This window comes from Panthera pardus, unplaced genomic scaffold (genome assembly GCF_024362965.1).
Source record: "Panthera pardus isolate Hobbes unplaced genomic scaffold, ASM2436296v1 HiC_scaffold_6, whole genome shotgun sequence".
NCBI classification, from domain to species: Eukaryota; Metazoa; Chordata; class Mammalia; order Carnivora; family Felidae; genus Panthera; species Panthera pardus.
The window spans coordinates 122,350,127-122,373,249 of NW_026526991.1; the positions used below are offsets into that span (position 1 = coordinate 122,350,127).

The window sequence follows — 23,123 nt, forward strand, 5'->3', positions numbered from 1 at the left end:
GTAAGTGAATGAATGACATATTAATACCATGGAATATATAACTATAAAAGTGAATAGATCACCATCACGGGCACCAACAGGGATAAGTGTTATAAAACAAAATTCTGAGTGATAAGTTAAAGATTCCAAATAGTTTTATTTATTTTTAATAGGGAAGGGCACAGATGCAATGGAGCAGCACAGACAACCAGCTTCCTAGTCACGGATAATCTAGTTCATAAATTGGGTAGCATGATCCTGGGTATTCATTTTCTTACTGTTTTTCAAAGGTACATTAATGTTATAAAATGTTAAAAAGATATTCTAAAAGCAAAGGATAACAAGAATTTTAAAACACGTTCACGGTCCTCATTTCCATTCACCCAACCACCTTCGGATCCTTCCACCACCCCAGCTGTGGTCACCATGACCCTTCCCACTGATTTAGGCGAGATCATCAGCATCTTTGGCTGGGTTATAGCTATAGTCAATTTATCGGCCTCCTGCTTCAAGTTATCATTCGCCCCATAGCTAGGGTGATTCTTCCAAAAAGGCCTGATTAAAATCCTTTCCCTTGCCATTATTTTTTAATGGAGGTATAATATATACATATAGCATTATATTAGTTTCAGGTGTACACCATAATGATTTAATATTTCTATATGTTGTGAAATGATCACCACAATAAGTCTAGTTAACATCTGTTGCCACATATAATTACAAACTTTTGTTGTTGCTGTGATGAGAATTTTTAAGATTTATTCTCTTGGCATTTTCAAACGCTCAATAGAGTATTATTAACTGAAGTCACCATACTGTACATGACTTCCTCAGGGTGTATTTATTTTATAACTGGAAGTTTGTACCTTTTGGGTCCCTTCTCCAATTTCATCCACTCAACCATCAATCTGTTTTCTATCCACGATGGTTTTTTTTTTTTCCTTTGGTTTTTGTTTTGTTTGATTCCACATATAAGTGAGATCATATAGTATTTGCCTTTTTTGACTTATTTCACTTAGCATAATGCCCTCAAGGTCCATCCATATTGTCACAGATGGCAAGATTTCCTTCTTTCTTTATGGTTAAATCATATTCCAGTGTGTGTGTGTGTGTGTGTGTGTGTGTGTGTGTGTGTGTGTGTATTCATACGTATATGCCACATTTTCTTTATCCATTCATCCACTGATGGACACTTAGGTTGTTTCCATATCTTGGCTATTGTAAATAATGCTGCAATGAGCATGGGGTGCTATTATCTTTTTGAGTTAGTGTTTCCATTTTCTTTGGATAAATACCCAGAAGTGAAATTGCTGGATCACATGGTAGTTCTATTCTTAATTTTTTGAGGACCGTCCATACTTCCCTTGCCTTTAGCATAAAGCCTAAACTCCTTCAACTTGTCACACTTGGGGGTCTGTTGACCTCGCCAATCTCATCTCTCACCACTCCTCTTCTTAGCTCTATTAACCTTCAGGCATCATCTTGAATATCTCCTCCTCAAGCAAGGCTTCTCTTATGTTACTTAACAAGACCATGTCCTTACAGTAACTCTCTACCCAGGTCATTCTCTAAAAGCAGTCCTTGGTTCAGTGGTCTAACTACCTGTTGGACACACTTCTTCCATTTTTACATTATTGGTGCTTAGAACAGTACATAGTAAGTGCTCATATTAGGATGTGTACTTATGGAGTAAATTTATCTCATAGGATCAGAAAGATTTAACTCTAGTTTTAGGCACAGAAGATGGACTGCAGTTGGTGGCTTTGTTTACTCACCTGTAAAAGAAGGTTAGAATTGCTCACCATAATTAAATGTATGTAATTAATATAATGTAAGTGACAGTTTAATTACATAATTGAAAGGAAACACTGGATATTAAAAAATGTACTTGACTCTGAGATACTTGGGAATAGGGGGTCATTTTTTAAATTTTTGTAATTTCAGCGCTCAGCACATTCCACAGAACATACTTAGGATATGTTCAGGGGTGTTTAAAATAAGATGGATTCTTCCTATTTCCTTGGTTCATGGTGGGCAAGAAAAGTAAGATGCCTGAATTACACTTTTGATCTTTGCACAACTACAGCTATTCAACTGCCATGTTTTCATGGAGGCAAATGTGACTACATGAAAGAAACATCAATTGGAAAATACAACTATGGCTCCAGGAATCTACTTTCATTTTGAATGATGTTGTTCCGTAAGTGAAGTGAAATAGATAGATTAGTGTATATCACTCTAATCCCCCAAATGAATGTCAAAGAGTTGATGAAAGCTGTGTTGGCAATACGGCACTTAAAATTCAAGCATATTCTCAAAGATGTTTGTTTCAAGATATTTATAAGACATCATTATAAAACCTTAATTTTTAAAAAAGGCTTTAGTAACCATTGGTCCCCTAACAGTTTAAAGAGAGCACTTTGACATGATTTGCTTTCCTGAATGAGAAAACGTGTATAATTGCTAATAATCTTCATTCAAAATTCACACTCTAACACTTAACACAGGGAGAAAAAACAAGTACTTTTCTTTGTGAACCTGATAGGATATCTTTATAACCTGAAATGACAATGTAAATGCAATTCACTAGAAAATTATGAACAGGATAAAACTGTTTCTGCAATTGCATGCACTTGCTTGAATCGTTTCATTGCATCACTGTCTCTATCAGGCTTGCCTTGGAGTTACTGTTTCCATGTTATACCATTTCTAACTTATATTACATCAATTTGCTGCAATCAGTCTTTTCCTCCAGACCATCGGTTTTGTTATTTGAGCAAAAAAGATGAACAATGGCTTCCGAGATCTTAGAAAAGCTGCAAGTGTTTAAGAGAACTGCCTTTTGCTTGTGAGATTCAAATTCTGGTTCTATTTCCTAGCCACACACCTAACTCTGTTCCCTCAGGGCTTCCCTCTCCACCCCCTTCCCTCACCCCTCCCTCTTCTCCCCTTGGAAATATGGGGGCAATAACAGCTCCCAGGAAGGGAGCTCCCTTGTCACAGGAAGGGTAGGAGAATCAATCGAGATAATACATGTAAAGAGATAAGCCCCCTGTGTGGCATATATTAAGGACCCAACAATTGCTGGATATCTTTGTTAAATTAGATGCCATTTTCATTAAGATGTAGCAACCCTATAGGACAGCTTGGTCTCAGGAATCCTGTGGTTATAAAGCACATGTACCTCTTCAGGGCATCCACTGTCCACCCAGTCCTGCCGATGGCGGTCAAATCCACTGGAACATCTTTGGAGAGGATGCAGTGTTCAGAAAAGAAAATACGGGGTGCGGAGTGCGGGGCAGAAATTAAAAGAAAAAGATTGGCAAGTTAGTTAATTCTCCAATTTTCAGTTTAGCATTAACATGAACTTTCTTCTATAGAACTGTTAACTGGAGTAGCAGGGAGGTATGTACGGGGTGGTGAGTAAGGACTCGTTCCTCAGGTAGTTGTGCAATTAGGATCACTCATGGCAGCAAATTACTCCACTGACGCCCACTACTCTCTGCAGGACACCTGGGTCCCAAGCAAAGGTAAAACCAATTGCTATTCTATGAGGTTAGTTTTCTTTTCACTCATATTTTCTTTTTCTCACCATCAAAACCAGTGGTTATACACGAGTTTTTTGCAGGCATCATTTTTTAGGATTTCAGGTCTTTTTATCTGTTTTCTCTAAAAAAAAATTTTTTTTTTAAAATTTAAAACCCACAGTCATGCAAACTCTCTACTGTGCAGTAAAGGATTAACTCAGCAGGTTTGGGGTGTTGAAACTCTCACATTCCAAAGAAAGAACTGGCCCTTGTCTGGCTCCTGGGAGAAAACCTCTAAGCCCTTGGAATATCCCACCTGATAAGAGTGTCTTTGTATATCGTGGGTCTTGGATTATGCAAGATAGTTCATTCTAACAATATGATTTGTGTCTGTTTTGATTCACCTGGAGACTGGGGCCATGCTGTATCAACATGACCTCGTGGAGGGGCTAGAGACTAGAGATAAGAATAGTCACAAAGAAATTCATACCTGCGTGACCGACCTCTGTAAAAACCCTCGACACCAAAGCATGGGTAGGCTTTCTTGGTTGGCAACACTTGGGTGTGTGTTTTCACAAATTGCTGCTGGGGGAATTAAGTGCCTTCTGTGCAACTCCACTGGGAGAAGACAACCAGAAGCTTGTCCCTGGTCTCTTGTGGACTCTGCCCTATGTGTCTTTCACCTGTATTGATTTTAATCTGTATCCTTTTGTTATAACAAATGGGAACCTTGAATATAACAGCTCTTCAGAGTTTTGTGAGTCCTTCCATTGAATCAGTGGACCTGAATATGTTCTTGGGAACTCCTAAAAACACTCCAATTAGGTCTTCTCTAAAAGGTCGATTTCAGCAAGCACCGGGTTAATAAGATTTTGTTCACTCCTACTGTCTTCCTTGACTGCGATGATTTTCTTCCCTCTTTGTCCATTTGTTTTTTTTAAGACCCAGAAATTACTATATGGTGCCCATTCTGATAAAGCTTCAAAATTGCTGTGATCACATTTTACTTTTATTATTTAACTTTTCCCCTTTATATAAAATTTCATGTGCTTATGTATTATTTGCCAAACTTGATTGTGAACATTTGAAAGCTAGGATTGGTATCATATAAAATCATACCTAGTATATCTAAAACATAATTTCTTTTCATATTAGAAATTCAAAGTATTTTTGCTAGTCTGTTAAAATTAAGGATTTGCATAACCCCTGAATTTCAATATCTATGTATATATTTATATATAATATATATGAATCCCTATTGATAAATATTAACATACACACTTACACATTTTTCAAAATAAATGGACAGCATTCAACTTTTGTCATATTTTCTTATAGTACTATTCTGCAACTTTTTTTCACTTGCTTTGCGATGAGTTCACATGATGACTTTTTCTAAGAATCCTTGCCAGAGATTATGTACCATGGCATGGATGAGCATAATTTAATTCAAGTGGAATGTGAAAACATCTCTGTCAACAAAGAAGACCGTATCTATCATTTTGCCCAGACACGATCCATTAGAGCTCAGCTATTTTATGCCTACCATCTGTGTTGAATAAGCTTAAGTGTGGAATAAACATCAGTGTGTGATCTGCCATCCCAAGTTTGAGAATCCCTTGTTGGTCAAGGCCATCTCCGGTTACCCAAAGAGATTTGACATTTGGAGTCTGTTTAATTCCAGATGAATTAGATGACTGTTCTTCTTCTCCTTTTTTCTTTCACGTTTGTTTAAATATTGAAACGCGTATTGACATTCTCTTTTGCAATGGGGATTATTGATTTTCTAAAAAAACATATTTTGGGAGTCACCTGATCACAAGCCATTTTGAGAGCTATAAGTAAGCAAATGGAATAGATAATTTTTAAAATGTATTCACTTACCTCTTCTAGATGTACTCAAAGCCAGTGGGAATTAATAACTTTTACCTTATATATTAACTAGGCACTACCAGATCTTAAGTTACAGGTCAACTGAAATTTCATCTTAAGTAAGTAGCCCTTTAACTTGTTAAATTAATCCCAGGAAAAGTACAGGAACACTGCATTTTGCTTGATTTATTAACTAAGCCCCCAGTTATATTGTGTGAAATTAGGTCCCACTGAAAATATACGATTCAGTTAAGAAATTCATTCATTGATTCACAATTGATTCCCTATTAATTGATCTGCAGTTTACTAATTGCTAGGGTACGAAGGATTGAGAATGGCAAAACACAAAAACATTTGACTTGAAAAGCCCATGCAGTTTTGTAGCTTGCAGTGCCTTAAAAATGAGCACAAATGGACGCTGACTTCTTAGTTTGCATCCACAAGCAATTATATAAACAAAAGGGTATATTATATGTGTATGTGGGCATGTGTGTGTTTGTTACAATCACTAAGAAAACCACCCTTACGTTATCTCTGAATTCTTAAAAAAAAAAACCCAAAACCTAAATATCCCTTTTAAGAACACCTTCCTCTCTCCACTGAGCCGCTGCGTTGTTTTTTCTAAAATCCAATGATATTAACCATGTCATGCTCCAGCGTATTGATTTCCTGACATTCTTAACAGTGTTCGCAAAGAGGCTCTCTCCTACCCTGGAATCACCTGGAATTCCTGTTGAAAGCAAATTCCTCAATGTAGCAGAATAAGATTCTCTGGCAGTTTGGGTCCAGCAATTTTCATTGCAAATGAGCACCCCAGGTGATGCTTACTACACTGAAATTTCACAACCGTGGACTTCCTGTATGAAATGTTGATATGGCAGGCACCTTCTTACCCTCCCGCCCATCCTCTACAACCTGTTCTCATGCCCCTTGGTGCCCCTGCCTGAATGTGCTGTGTTCTTTCATCGCTCTGCCTTTGAACATGTTATTACTTATGTCTGGAATACCTTCTTTGTCTCTAATTAGTAAATCCAATTCAACTTAAGCTTATCTCTTCTAAGAAGCATCTCTTTTTCCCACTCAGAAGAGTTAGCAACCCTTTCTCAGGGCCCTCCCCCAAAATCAAACACTAGTGTCTATTCTTACACTCCAGTTGGCTGCTTTTAGTTCATTTTAGACTTCAGGGGTACATGGGTCAAAGAGGGGTTGGAGTCAAACTGCTTGAGTTAGAGTGGTGGCTTGGGCACAAAATAGGAGTGAGACCTTAGGCAAGTTATTTTTCCTATCTAAGCTTGTTTCCTCATCTGTAAAATGAGGTAAGGGAGGTTATGTATGGGCTAAAAGTAGTGTTTGGTACATAGTCAACATTTAGCAAATATCAGCTGTTTTTAATCCCCCTATATGTTTTTGAAGTAAACATGCAGCAAGGTCGACAACTGTTGAAAATGAGTAAGTGAGATTCTCATTTTAGAGTCAGCATTTTGGAAAATGTGTAGGAGTTAATTCTGTGTCCCACATCAATGTGAAATGTGTTGTATACTTAAAGTCCTTCATCATCACCTTTGGGAATTAGTATTACAGAATCTTATGAGAGAACATCTAAGTTGCTCTCAAACATGGGTCAAATCTTTATCCAATATTTATAAATAGAGATGACGTGGTTTTGCAAATATTCCTCAAAAATTGATTTCAATAAAGTCTGAGCTCCTAACTATGATGGGTTTCCAATGTTTTTATTTTCAAGTTATTCCTCTCTTCTCAGCGTTAGTTAATTCTAAAACAAATTGATAGAGACCTGCACTTCAAATTGATTGTACTATTCTCCACACAGTTTCAATGGGGTGCTGATTTCAAAGGACCCAGGAACCGTGTTAAGTGAACCCCATTAAATAAGGCAGCCTAGAAAACACACAATACTCTCCTGGCTTGGTAACCAATCAAGAGATTAAAGAGTAAATCTCATCTTTAATTCATCTCAGTTCTATAGAAAGGGTTTCAGAAATATGACTCATTTTGCAAGGGTAATACATTCAGGCAAAGGAAATAGAGTAAGTGTGAGAATGTATACAGAAAGGCTGAGAATGAAGCGCATCTCTTGCTGCACAGTTAAACGTGTGCCTTTCCACCACGGAGATGAAACATCTGCAAAAGAGAATTTAGGGAAGAAACTTCACAGAATCTTAAGACTTGGTTAGGAGTCAGTTTCTAGATCAGGAGTCAGCGAATGTTCTCTTGAAAAAGCACCAGAGAGTAAATATGTTAGGCTTTGCAGGCTATATACGGTTTCTGTTCTACCAGCTTACCTCTGCCTTGTAGCTCAAAAGCAGCCACAAATTCCTAAAGAATGGGTGTGGCTGTGTTCCAACAAAACTTTATTTATAAAAACAGGAAGTGGGTCAAATTTGGCCCACTTTCTGTAGTTTGCTGGCCTCTGTTCTAGATTATTATATAAGAATAAGGATCTGTAAAATAAAGATCTGAAAACTAGAGCAAATGCCTCATCAAGCTGTCTCATGATTTAAAGGGTCCTTGCAGCTTTATGTGTATTTAACAGAGTGTGCTATCTTAATGGAAAATTCAATTGTACATTTAATAAATTTTCTTGCCACAGTCTTCAAAAGTGTAAAAAATGATCCTCCAGCCTCAAAACATGGAAAGTTGCTTTAAAAAAAGCAGAAACATTTCAGCTTATAATTTCAGCTTATAATTATATGGTTATAACTAATAAGACACTTTATCATTAGATAAAATAGGTGATAGGTAGTATGGAGCTGTAAGAGATGAGGAAATTATTTTATTTTGAAATATAAAAACTTTAATTGGAAAACTAGGTCATAAAATTGAAAATGTTGATTATAATAATTATTCTCAATTAAAAAATAGTAAAAAAATCATATTTTATATCCCATATGGGTCATTCTTGTCGTTCCCAATTGCCTCAAGCATGAGAGGGATGATTTCACTTCTAAAACCACTTCTCCTAAAATTGAGAAACCTGATCTTAAAATTTTCCAGAATTCTCATGCCTGAACCACTCATTGCATAGAGCTCTGGGAATGACAGATGAATCTAACTACACAGTAATCTATTACAGAGACAGTATTGTAAGGCAAATTATGAAATTTTACATCATTCTAATATGCAAGGATGTGGAGTTTGTTGTCCTTTAATGAAAGCTCTTGATATTAGGGGCAGCTCAGAACCATAATCCAATGCCAATAAGAATAGCGATCCACAAAATGCAGACATTTTGTTTTGTAGAGGAGTTTCAGATGGAAAACTGGGTTCAAGTCCTGTCTGATATCTAATATCCATAATTTTGTCTTTCATACATGTGGCAGAGTAGGTGTTATCCAATGCTAAATTATCATTAATTTTATTTCTCACCCAGTCTTTATTGAATATATATTAACTTACACCTATGTATTAATCAAATTGGAATCATAACATGTGATAGCTTGCTTTTCCACAGTAATAACAGAGTTTGGGCATTTTTCCATGTCTGTAAATATCCCTTGAGAGTTTATTTTTAATGACAGCATATACTCCATCATATGGCTTTATGAAAAATTTATTCAACCTACATATGAGAATACCCATGTCATTTTAAACCTTATAAAAATATTCATCATCATCCTTTCTGCAATTTGATAAATTAAAAATGATATATCTTACTTTAGTGAGCATTTCTTCCATTACAGGTGAGGATAAACTTTTAAAACATGTTTACTGGCTCTATGTATTTCTAAATTTTTGAACAGTATATTCATTTATTTTCCCTATTTTATTTGATTATGTTATTCATTTGTTTTTTTTTTTTTTTACAGGATTTCTATGAACTGAGAGCAGTAAACTCTGTTAAATATATTGCCTGTCTGTTATTCACCTTCCTATTCTAAATATGATTTTTTTTTACAGGAAACAGTTTGTATTTTTACATTGCAATGTTTGCTTTTCAACCTTTCCTTGCGAGGTTTCTTTCTTTGCTTTTAGGGTCAGAAAGGCCTTACTACTTGACTTGGCATTAAGTAAAGTTTGCCATACTCTCTTTTAGTTAGTCCATTATTTATTTCATTCCTTAGTTTTAATTCTCTAATCTATTCTAAATTTATTTTGATACATGGTATAAAGAACCACATCCAAATATACAAATTTTATTAATACAGGTGGCTGAGTCCCAGGATCATTTGTTGACTAGATCTTTATCCATTGTTTGGAACTGTACATTTTCTCACATAATAAACTCATATGCTAATGTCTACTTCTGAAATGGTATACCTTTCCATCGATTGCTTTGTTCTTTCTTGTACAATTCCTATAATGATTTCATCATTATGGTTTTATATCATGATTAACACCTAATAGTGTAACTGTTCCATCATTGATCTTATTTATATTATTTCTTGAGTAGTTTCACTCATTTATTCTTCTCTGTGATTTTTACAATCACAGTCTCATATTCCAAATAACAGTCCTATTGTGAATTTGGAAGAATATGGAAATAAGTGACATCTTACTACATTCTAGCTTTCCATCCATTAAAATGTTTTTTCAGGTGTTCTTTTAAGTGCCTCATCAAACTTATTTTTTTTTTCCTTATATAGGGACTACATATTAAATTTGTTAGTAATTATTTTATCTAATTTTGCTACTGTTAAAGGGCTTTAATCATTGCATTTTCTAAATGGTTATTTCTGACATGGAAAGTTATTGATTTCTGTGTACTTATTGTGTAACTGGTACCTTTATTTACAGATAATGATGCTGCTTCCCCTTTCCAATAGCCATGTCTTATATTTATGTTTCTTTTCTCTGTGCATTAACCAGAAATATACAGTTCTATTACAAAATAGTAACAGTCACATCTTTGCTTTCTTCTTTATCTGAACTGGAATGTCTCTGGGCTTCAATGTTCAGTATATTTTTTTCATGGTTGTGAAATAATATTTATTATTGTATTAATACTCATCCTTCTATGTCAGTCTGTTTTTTTACTTAGGAAAGAAATGTTGGATTTTATCAAATATTTTTCCCATCATTTTCCAAGATGAGCAAGTGATTTTTGCTACTAGCGCTCTTAACAGCATTAATATATATCTTTGAACTATGGAATAAATTTATTATTTGGCTATGTTTTCATTATTTTAATTCTGGGGGTTTTGATTCTTGGGTTCTAAAATTCTGTACTCCTAAATAGTACAGAGTATCTATGAATAATCTATAGCTAACATCACACATAATGATGAAAGCCTGAATGCTTTCTTCTCAAGATCAGAAACAACACAAAACGGTTACTCTCACCACTTCTAATCAACAATGCACTGTGCCGTTGAAGAGGCAAGGAGAAGTTAGTACGCTAGAAAGTGAAGCTTTGGGAGACTCTCAAATCGTAAATTGCTTCCTGCTGTGTGTGTTTCCTATAGAACTGCAAAGTAAAATGAGAAGTCAACTTGTAGCTTGATTAAGAGGCAAAAACAAGGCAGCCACCAGATTACAGAAGAATTAGTAAACGGCCGAGACTCATAACAACCCTCATTAGAGATACAAAGCAATATACATCATAACTTTGGAAAGTTTAAAAGTAATGCTTTTACTGAAGAATGACAAAATCCGCTAAAACCCAAAGGGTATCTTAGGGTTAAATGTGTAGAGTTAAATGGGTCAACTTTCTAAGTGGGGTGGAAATTGCAGGCTACTGGAGGTATTCCTCTTTTTAAAACCCTGGGATTAGTACATATTACTAAATGAAAGCAGACATCGATAGTCCTAGAGCATCTGTCCACATGGTCAGTTTCAGAAGCCTGCTCTAGGATTTGAAGACGAGAGTAGCCAGTGGGGTTTCCTTGGTGTTTTCCCTTCTATGAGATCTAACCCATGCTGCCTCCTGAGGGAAGTGCCTGGTTCCTTTTCCCAAGCGCAATCAAGGTTGGAGCACCTTGCCTGATGACACATTTGTTATCCAGTAAAGGTTACACAGTTAAAGATGAAGTCTTCAGTTTACCAGGGGTTATTGACGTTTAAGATCAAACTTGTTATCCCAGCACCATGAAGGCGATATTTCTTCATTGATTGATCTTAAATACGGCTCTGGCAATTAATCTGAGTCTGGCCAAAAACACGTTTTGACAGTTTGGCTCCTTATTTATGAAAGATTTTCAACTCCTTTGGAAATACCATCACTCTTTAAAGAAGATAAATGATAATCTGAGGCTGGGAAATGGTAATTGAAGGAAGGCTATTAAGACAAATAGTTTCAATTTGTTTCCTCAAATGACATATGCACGAATAAGATGTCATGTGATTTTTATTTTAGAAAAGAGAGATTGTATTTCTTGGTAGTTATTTCCAACCGTGAAATCAATAATTTTACAGCTTTTAGAATGTACGCATTCCATTTAAAAAAACAATGGTATATTCCACCCAACTAAATGTGCAGCTTTGGGATCTTGTATCTGGACATCATACTAGCACTTCCCCAAAAAACTGGGAGCACAGCACATTGTATGACATTAGAAACGAGAACTTCCTTTGCCTTACTAAACTCTCTTTCTGAATCCTGGCGCTAAGAGCAATGGAGCCTCTCGACCTGCATATTAATAATTGATAACTTGATTAATCATTTTCAACGGGCTGAGACACTGCCCGAAAAAAACCGCAGCAACATTGTTTCATTTAAAATGGCTATAATGGGGAAAAACAGGGGAGGAAAGTCGAGGTCACCGACAGTGTCGGAGCAAGTTAATAGTTGACGTGGTTTCACACACTGTCAGGTACTCACCCTAACCTGGCAATCCTCCTCACAATGAGTTGCATTTGAATACTGCAAAAAGTTATGGTTATATTATTTCGTGGGAAGAGCACGAGTTTTAGAACCGCATACACAAAACTGGGTTCAGGGCTTGACTCTGACCTTGACTGTGAGCCATGGCAAGTAGTTACCAGAGATTTGGTTTCTGTAAAGTCAACCTTCCTTGTGTTTCAGCGAGAATTAAATGGGATAATATGGATGAAGCTCTTCTGGTGTGTGACACAGCAGGTGCCTAAAAAACGTAAGCTATTTTATGCTTTTTTTTACCCTCCATGGAACCTAGCCCTGGTCAAAAGTGCTTATTGGGAAAGAAAAAAAGACCCTGTAATCTAACATATAATTGAAAATCTATAGGATATTCTCCAAGTCCTGACCCAGCTTCTTTAGCCACTTCTTTTTTAGCTTCTTAAAAAAAAAAAGAGGAGAAATCCCTTCAGGATGCATGAATTTTTTCAGAATTTAAAATTCCTTGCCAAACATTCAACTTTGCTATCTTGGTGCAACAGAAGTGAGAGCTGAATCTTGAGGGAAAGAAAAAAAGCTTGCTCCTCCTGGCTGCGAGCCACTGAAGCCAATAGTCACAAATAAAACTCCTGGATGTTTCAAGGATTCCAATTTTTCACGCCCTTTTAAAAATCTTCTTGACTTCATACCAAATGTTATACTTAAATGGCACTTTCAAATGCATAAAGGTGGACAGAAAGAGCAGTGACTTTTACTTTGTTGTTGGCTCGGGAAAAGGAACATAAAGTCTTGGGGGCTTAGGCGTGCTGTGCTTCTGTAAAATGCTATCCTTTCGCCAACAAATTTTTATTCCATGGTGCTCAGATTAATGGCCTCCTGGTCTTTCAGAGTTGTCTGTCTTCCTTAGGAACATCAACGATGCATGGATCAAGTCACCCATGTTCTGGCAAGATAGCAAAGTTAGACTCTGGCAAGGAACTAGAAATCCCATTGATGAGCCAATTGACTCATTAAAAAAAAAAGAATGAAAGAAAAAAAAGGTCTTTATCCTAATTTAACTTTTGATATATAAATAGCTTCAGAATTTTACTTAGGATGCTAACATTTGCAGAGAGGTGGGATAAAGGTGGTATTTCTACTTTCTCAGAACCATAGCATGAACTTTACCCTCGTTCTGAACCATAAACGCTTAGGAAAGGACTATAACGGATACAAGAGACCATTCTGTTTGTCACCACTTCTTCAGAAAGAGTAACCAATAAACTGATCCAAATAAATGCCCTTCTCTCTCTCATATTCTCTCTCTCTCTTTCATTGCATAAGAGATAAAGTGTTTCTAATCACAGTGGATTTGGGTCCTTGCAAACGACCTGTAGAAAGAACGGTTGCATTAGGAAGGTTAGCATTTCTAAGTAGGAAAACCTGCATTAATCACAGATTTTCAAGTTCTGCTCAGAGGCCAGGGTTCAGTGTTGGAGAGGGCTGCACTGTCTGATGTCATGGGTGAGAAGGAGTTGGGAAGGCATGGCTGTGAAACCTCTACCAGATATAATTTTATCTGTTTTGTATTTGGAGTTTCATTTTTCAAAACTGTTTCTCCTGCTTGAGAAGAAAAAGGTTGAAAATAATTTTATTTAATCATTTGTATACCTCACCCCATTAATTAATCTAGGCTCGTTATCACTGTATTTTACAATGTAATTAAATCTTTCAGACAAGTACTGTGAGCTCATGTAAAATATGATAACATAACATTGACAGGAACTCCAGAGAAGCAATTTTTTTCTTTTTCTCTCTGTATGCCTCTAGAAGATGTAATTTAAGGCATTATGATATCAGATGATAGTGCCTGAGTGAGTCTTATAATGACCAGCAGAACACTGTTTCTTAAAAGGATTTGTTTAATGATTTTTGGATAATGCACTTTTACTCTTCAAAAAATATTATATTTGTGAGATAACTTTTCCAGGATCTGAGCTAAATTAGAATAGCTTTTATACACCTGTAGTGGTCCAAATTCATTAATTTATATTAATCAGTCAACCTTGAAAAGTGTCATTGTTCCATTTCATCTATTTATTTTGGTTAAAGAACATTATATTTCTGCATTCGTATATTCAGCTCATGGTAAATTCAGTATCATCCTCTAAAGTCTTAAGTGTGATTATTCCAAGTAAAAGTAAATTGATTTTGGTGGAAACACTTGAATACTTCTAGGGTTTGCCGCAATATTATACAAGATGGGTTTTCTTATTATTTTAAAAATACATGTGAAAAAAAGTACATGTGAGAGAATTTTGAAAGATGTATGTATATATATGTTATATAAAATACTATGTATATGTTAAGCAGAGGCTTTTAGAATATAGAACTTTGTTTTCTTTTAAAATTTTTTATTCTCTCCTCATTATAAATCTGTGAGCTCACCTGGAAAGGTCTGTTTCTAAGATTGCACTTGGTCCTTCTAGATTACCAACAATGTACTAGTAAATTCATTTCACTTTAGGGAATGATTCCAGTCATAAAACAGTGTGCTGCTTCCTTATTTCCTTGCCTTATTCTACATCAGATTTGCCAGGCATATAAAATATCAAATTACTAAATGCTAATTCTATTAGAGTTTTATGCAGCTCATGTGTACAAATGTTCTATGTCTTATTAAAAGCAGCAAAAAAAAGAAGGATTTTAAGAATTTGGGTGTGAAGCAATTTTCTGCTTCATAAAATACAGTTAGTGTCACCTTATGTTAACAGAAATATTCTTGGATACGTAGTTTTTTCTCCTTCAGATTTGCTTTTAATGAAACTGACAGTATTTCAGAGCACACCCCTTTAAGCCCGATAAAAAATATTTATGGCAAAAGCTATGCAAACATACACAGAATGGATATCTAGACCTGAATCTTCATCTTCTTCTTCCAGATCACAGACCCATCAATTCAATGTCTTTAAAAAATTTTTTTAAATGTTTATTTATTTTTGAGACAGAGGGAGACACAGCACAAGTGGGGGAGGGGCAGAGAGAGAGGGAGACAGAATCCAAAACAGGTTCCAGGCTCTGAGCTGTCAGCACAGAGCCTGATGTGGGGCTTGAACCCACGAACTGTGAGACCATGACCTGAGCTGAGGTCGGACGCTTAACCGACTGAGCCACCCAGGCGCCCCAATTCAATGTCTTAAAAATCTTTTTTAGTATTCATTTTAAAACACTAGGATGTTAGTTTGACCTGGTCCTTTATTTCCTGCCCGTGTTTCCTTAGGTGATAATCATTAGAATTATCTCATTTATCTCAGTGTCGCTGTTACTTCAGTTATATGACCAGATAGTCAATACTTTCTTCCAAAGCAATGTATTAGGAATACATATTTTACTTTTTTTTTCATTAAACGTATTTGTAGTATGTCCTCCATTTATCTGGCAAACCTCTCCTGTTAAAGGCCAGATAATAAATACCTCAGGCTTGCAGGCCATTTGGTCTCTGTCACAGGAATTCCTTTATGGAGAATAATTAATTATTTATGGAGAATAATTGAACTAATGTAGGAATTCCATCTCTGCCTCATGTCCTGACTATACAAATGCAGCCACAAGGACTCCTAGAGCTTGGTGTTAGGTAGGCTGACCATACGATTTATGGGACAACAGCTACGCTTTTGAGAGAGGGAGGGAGAAAGAAATGGTGCATGGGGTCAACAGGCGTAGCCCGTCTGTCCTGAGAAAAGTGGGTATGTCATTATTTGGAAATGTACCTGATGGTCACACTTCACGGACCTCTCTTATTTACAAATTTTGTGTTCGACTACGATCAGCCTTTTCAGTCAAGACTTCTTGCAATTTCTCTCTGTCGTGTGGGTATCTTTGCTCATTTTGTTGTTTTAGACAATCTAAGTTTATGCTTGTATACTGAAATTTAAGTCTCTGAAATATTTTATGCCCATGCTTTTGAAATATGGCATCGAGGATTACTGCCTCTTTTCGTAGACTGAGTGCATGAGTCTGAGCACACCCCTTTATATTAACACTTTATATTTATACTCCATCTTTGATATAGGAGTATAAAACTTGACACGGAAAAAAAGCGATACAGGACCGATTTTCCTATAAGAAATGAACACTTTATACACCATTTTTGCTGTATGCAGTTTTAAAGGATTACTCACAAATCTTTTGGTTTTTTTTTTCCACATTGGAACTCTGTGTGCTAATTTTATTACCTTCTCCTAATTCATGGTTTTTATTTACTTATTTTTTCTGAGGACTTTATCTTGCCAATCGTGCACTTTGCGCAAATATAACCTCAATACTTGTTAAAGGAAAGTTTGTATGTATCTGTTGCAACAAACTATTCAAGTAAGTGTTGAAAGACTTTAGTGTAAATAAGCTATTAAGACCCTTTTGGTAGGCAAGGGAAGGGCTTCTTCCCCTGTCCTGGTGGCCATCTGCTTTGGATTACTTGACAAAGCTGCATGTGCTAACACTAGGCATAGAACCCTACAGAAGAAATTCCAGCCCTAGCATTTATTTATTTTTTCTTCATCCCTACAACCTTCCGTCCTTCACAAGTTTTTCATTTTAAATCCTGGCTCCACCAAGTTATTAGTTTCGTGACCACCAAGTTATTAGTTTTGTGACCTTGGCTCAGCTCCTCAATGTTCCTAATTTCTCATTTACTTAATCTATGAAACAGGGAACTGAACACTTACCTCCGGATGTGATTGCAGGGGCTGGATGAGATAAAAGAATTAAAAGACTTTAGGGGAAATGAAGGCTTTCCTGTGATGCCTGACACAGGGTAAATACCAAATAAAAGGTAGCTATCGTAATTACGTTAAGCACCTCCAGATGTAAGGCATTCTCACCCTTAAAACAAACCCTGTGTCCTTTCTTTCAAAGCTCATGGGATTCAGCAGCAGCAGCGGCAGCAAATCTGGGTAAGGATAAAATAAACCCATGTGCTGATGAAGTGCAGGGGACGGAGAGGTGAATTCTGATCAGGGCACAGGTCAAAACAGAGGTCTTCTCTGGTGGTCGGAGACGCTATTTTAGGAAAGTAAAATCTGTACTTTAGGACAACCTATCATTAGAAATCGTTGCAGCCAAGGTCACGATTCATGGAGAGAATCATTCCTCCTTGACTATGAATTGTCATTGAAGGAAATATTCTAGAGCTGAGAGGAAAGAGAAAGTGACTCTAGGAAAGAGGGAAAAAATGGGTCTCGCTAATCCAGAATTTGCAAATCTCTCTATGGTATCCCAGAGAAGGAAATTTTGAATGCTAATCTTGTTTAACCAATAAACCTTATTTTATCCTGAAATACTTTCTTCTTTGTTTTCCCTAATAATGGATAGCAGCTCAGTCAGACTGCCCTAAAATCATATGAAAAGATACATCTCTAGAATAGCATTACCTAGATGTTCTTAGAACTAAAGAACAAGATTATTACACACATGACTGATTTACTGGATTTCGTGCACTTTTCCACCAATGATAGCATTCTTATCATAAAATTTCCTTCAAAACTCTGGGCAGGGTAAACTTGGATCTCTGACTCAGGACTCGATAGTAAATCAACTCTTTTAACATTTAGACAATTTCATAAAAATCTTAAGTAAAGGAGTATGCTTGTATCTAGAAATATGACATAGTTATATTTCAGCTTTTCTCGGGATTCGATTTTAGCAGAAAGCAAAAAATCAGAAACTATCGCCATGACATTTTAATCATTTTCTTACATAAGTCTTTAAAGAGCTAGCTTGAGTATGAACATTGTATTTTGAATGTCCTTGTATATTTTCACATTAGATTCCTAGCAAAACAAAACAATTAAACCATAAACTACTAATTAAAAGTTTTCTCTTTCACCATATCAGTCTTTTCAACATGAATGTTAATCTAAGGCTCCTTGATACTCAGCAGTCATGTCAATTCTTTTTAACAGAAGCTAACTGTGAACTTTGTGTTTTGCTTTAAAATTTTTATTTCCTCATCCTTTATGCATCATATTTTTGTCATAATAATTCAACACCTACTGTTTTTAAAAAACAAAATTGAACAAAATCAATCTCATTCTTGGACAATTAATTTCTAATTATTTCCAGGGGAACTTGTTATTATATTAGTGCAAGCAAGCTAAGGGAATGGAATATATAATTTAGCACTAACATGCTCCATTTTTGGATACTCCATACATGTTTTTAGCTCGCATGTGTTGACGTTAATAGTTTTCCAAATTATGACCGTATAAAATGCAGTTGCCACAGTCAGTTAGCACATAAGCAAAACTTGAAAATCACTTGGATACTCTTGAAAAAGCAGCTATAAACAGATGTGATACTAAATAATTCTACAGATTTTATTTCTAGCTTGCCAAGTGGTGCTCAGATGGAAAGCAAACACAGCATTCACTGCCTGGAAAATCAAAGACAGCTAAAAAGAATGCCTTGAGATTTCAGGTGGGACTTGGGAATCAGGAGACTTGGCTACAGCACCTGTTGCTTTCGAGTCTGGAAAAAAGAAAGCTGGTTCCTACTCTGTATTCACAACCAGCTTCAAAGACTGGCAGATGGCCAGTGGCAAAAAGGAGACAGAGGCCAAAATGCAAACTAGATGATTGACAGATAGATGAAAAGATAGATAAAACTACAGTTCAAGACTTTAAAAAAAAAAAATAGAATTACATGCAGTTTATATCCAAAAGGCTGACGAATCAACACCATTTCTCCAGAGGAAAGAAATGCAGTCTATGTATTCAGAATTGTTAATTTTCTGCTTGTGAAAGGTTCTTTAACTTCAGAGTTTTCTGAGAGAGTATCCAAAATTTCCTAATCTACTTTAATATATACATTTCCTTTCTTTGTTTTAAAAATATATATTTGCTTGTTTACTGATTGATTCAGTGTAGATACTATGTATGCGTGATAAAAATTCAAATGCTACAAGAGAAAATATGATGAAATGGCAATATTTTCTCTTTCTACCAATTTCCAATTTATGGCAGTTTCCCCAAAGGTCAACTGTAACTAGTTTCTTATGGATTTTTTCAAAATTATTCTCTATATCAGAATTTTTGCTTTCATGTAATGGATAAAATAACACCATAGCTCGTTATACTGTTATAATTAATTCACACAAAAAGAATTAGCACACTTTTGTTAAATCTAGACTTGGAATGCTCAAAAAGAAAAAAAAACAGGCTTTAATCTTGTATTCTTAAAACACAACTTTGTTTATGTCGCATTTCAGAACAAGCTCATTAATTGAAACACGAAGATTATTTAGATTTGAAAGGATTATAAATTGCACTAAAATAAATTCAAAATTCAATTAATCTCTTATAAGCGCTGCACACCTAAAATAATTATCTTGGCTGTATGGAATTTCTAGAAACACCATAAGTTCTTTTAGAACAGTGAATCTCTACTTTGATAGCGTAATTTTAAAAAAATTCAGCAAAGATGATCCGATGATTTTAACAAGCTAACAATGTTCCAAAATCTGATTTATTTTATATTCTGTACTTCTCTAAAAACTTCTTTTCTTTTATCAACATCTCTTTCATTAACTCGGAATATATTTTTTTAAAAATTTAATAATGTTTATTTATTTTTGAGAGAGAGAGAGGGAGACACAAAATCTAAAGCAGGGTCTGAGCTGTCAGCATAGAGCTCGATGTGGGGTTCAAACTCACAACTGCGAGATCATGACCTGAGCTGAAGTCAGATGCTCAAATGACCAGGCACGCCCTGAATAGATTTTAACAAGAAATATTTTTTATCTTCAAAGCACTTTTTCTATATTTGTCTATTCCCAAGTAAAAGTAAGTGTTTCCATGCAACTTTGGCATAACCATTACAGGTTTACAAGACTCTCAGCCCATTTGTGCAAGATCAGCATTTCCACTGTGCTCCTCTCAGATTACCACAGAATCCTCTGAAGAGGTTTATTAAAAAGTTCAATCCCTTGACTCCACTCTGGACCTACTGAATATGAATCCCTTGGTGAGATTCAGGGAAATCTGCATTTTAACAAGCTCCTGTGGCAATTCTTAACTGTATTAATATTTGAGAACTACTGAACCTACAACCACTCAGAATTAATGAATATAAGAATCAAATATACCTAGATGAGATATGTATTTCACATTTCAGGATACAAGGTCAAAGAACCTTATTGATTTGTCCAAGATCAGTCAGCTAATTGTTGGCTGGACCACCAGGTATTCAGAAATCTGGTCTAATCTATCTAGGACAACAAAACATGACTGCCTCTCTACTGTGAATGTGGGAATTGTGATTCCTTTTCAATCACTCAGGATTGCTTCCTCAGTTCTGGGCTCCTCCTGAACCTTAGCTGGCTAGTACTAACAAGAACCCACTAAAGAGAATCTCATTTGGTCTAGATTTGGGCTACTGTGGTCACCAGTTTTAGACCTATGGGAAATTTATCCATTCCTGCTGAGTGTATAATTAAAGCTTAATGTTTCTCTGACACCTTCAGTCAGAAATGACAGCATTCTCTTCTTCCTGTCTATCATGACCAGGCAGCATACAAGAAAGCATTCCAATGAATTTTTCTTTAATTAAATAACTTTTTTGGATCTGATATTTAATAAAAGACGCAACCTTCTATCAAAGACAAAAATAGAATTATGTTAGTTATAAATGGCTTCATATTTTGCATTTAAACCTTACATTCAAAATATTACTAATATCAAAATATCAAAATATTACTAATCAGTAATTCTGATAAGCAGACAGAAGTGATTGCAACTTGAAAGAAAGTCAGCATATTGAAACATAGATCAATAAAACTTTATGTAAAATTCTTGAAGCTTGGTGAGTTCTAAATTTTTTCATGTATGTATATCTCTATCTCTATCTCTGTCTCTATCTCTGTCTCTGTCTCTATCTCCATATCCATATCCATATCCACATCCACATCTATCTATCTATCTATCTATCTATCTATCTATCTATCTATCTAGTTAAAGCACTAGTTGGGGAAGAAGAGAAAGAGGTAGTGAGAATCCCAAACAGGCTTCTGCTGGCAGTGTGGAGACTGACACAGGGCTCGATTTCATAAACTGTGAGATCATGACCTGAGCCAAAAGAGAAAGTGGGACGCTTAACTGGCTGACCCACCCAGGTGCCCCGAAGCTCAGTGAATTCTAAATGGCCACCTGAGAATTGGTGCATTTCCAAGTAGAACTTTATTTGAGCCCAATCCACTGAAATAAGCCCACGAGTATAATTAATTTTGAATCAGGGCTGCTGGATTTCCCAAATAGCTTCTATTTATTAGATCTGGACTTCACACCTTATCATCAAAGCCAATGGGTTTTCTTATGTGAAAGAATCATATAAATGTGTAGTCTATAAGTAGCCTCAAATATAAACTTAGGTCATAATGTCAGAAGGGTTATGGCTATGGTTTTGCCCAGGATATGAAAGGTACATTTAAATAAGCACAATTATACTCTACTGATTAATCTTAATTTTACAAATTTCAGAGCGTGTCACATATTCCAAGAATACATGATATGTCATTTGACAGTTGTGCGTTTTCTGATCCTCTCTTTTCAATCTTAACATCTTGGACTAAATTAAGACTTACAACTAAATTAGACTAACAGAATGCTTTATATGGCCCTCTAGGGATTACAGTGGAATTGTACCTTACTTGAGGGCTAGACATTGAGGTGAGAAAGTAGGTAAAAATCCGACTGAATCAAAATATGTTTGGAATTCCCTTAGTACAGTTCTTTCAGAAGCCTTTCTTCTTCCTTAAATGTTTATTTATTTATTTTGATAAAGAGAGAAAAAGAAAGAGTGCGTGAGCAGGCAAAGGGGAGAGAGAGAGGGAGAGAGAATCCGAAGCAGGCTCTGAGCTGTCAGTGCAGAGCCTGATTCAGGGTTTGATCCCACAAACTGTGAGATCATGGCCTGAAGTGAAATCAAGAGCCAGGTGCTTAACAAACTGAGCCACCCAGGTGCCCACAGAAGACTGTCATTCTTTAATAAAACTACTTCTTCCAAAGTCAGTATGGACTGTTGGATTTTGGCTGACTCTAGGTGAAGCTGTTGGCTTCCTTTTAGGACCATGTGGTATGAAAACTACTCTCTGTTTCCTTAAACCCTAAAGTCACACTCAATCCTGCAGATGTGCATGTATGTTTAGGGGTGTGTAGAAAGGAAACCGAAGGGGATAGGTATATTCAAGTTTCCTTTGGTGCTTGTATTCAGAAGCATACAATTGCTGGTTGTGGAAATTTGGATTGACTGCATTATTTAAATTTGTTCTCTCCATTTCTCTCTCCTCTCAAACTTAGGTAGTTTAATTTCTGTAAGCTAAATGAACAGATGATAATGAGTACATTCTACCTTCAAAACATTAGCTGTGCCTATGTAAAAAGGATTTTTCATCCTTAATTAATTTAGATTGATAATACATTTTATATCATTAGTGAATTATTCGCGACTATTTCTGACTGGATACACTTCAAAATTTTTGAAGCCTAGTACATGTGATACATTTTTCTACTTCTCTTTTTGTTACTGAAAAGACATCCAGTTCATTCAGTAGAAAATAACAGCCAGTGCCATCGTGTTTAAGGAAATGCAGTAGAAATAACAGGTCAAAATAAATATAGAGCAGTTATGCAAAACTATTTTTCCTCATCTTATACATCTTCTTAAGTAAATATGTGATACTACTATTCAGGAGACACATGCCTTTACCATTAGTGGGGATTTACCTATTCTATTCATTCTTTTGATGGATGGAGTCACGGAAAGTATTCATTCTCCAATTTTTACCAGTAGTCTTATGACTTCGATTGGAGCTAATAAAATGTGGAAAATTCTGGAAAAGTGAGACACCAAGAGACTAACTCCCCAGTATGCAACATGCTTGATTATAAATGTTGACACTTTAGGCCAGGCATCAGCTTAGTTCTTTCTAGAACTATTTGGTT

At 35.8% G+C, this 23,123-nt stretch overlaps 1 protein-coding gene across 1 annotated transcript in view; it reads right to left on the minus strand.

Moving 5' to 3' along the window:
• Positions 1-23,123, minus strand: part of PLXDC2 (plexin domain containing 2) — a 448,391-nt gene that overhangs the window by 68,432 nt on the left and 356,836 nt on the right. Inside the window, 1 exon segment of the mRNA XM_019460620.2 lies at positions 3,164-3,224. Within this exon segment, the coding sequence (XP_019316165.1) occupies positions 3,164-3,224 (61 nt within the window).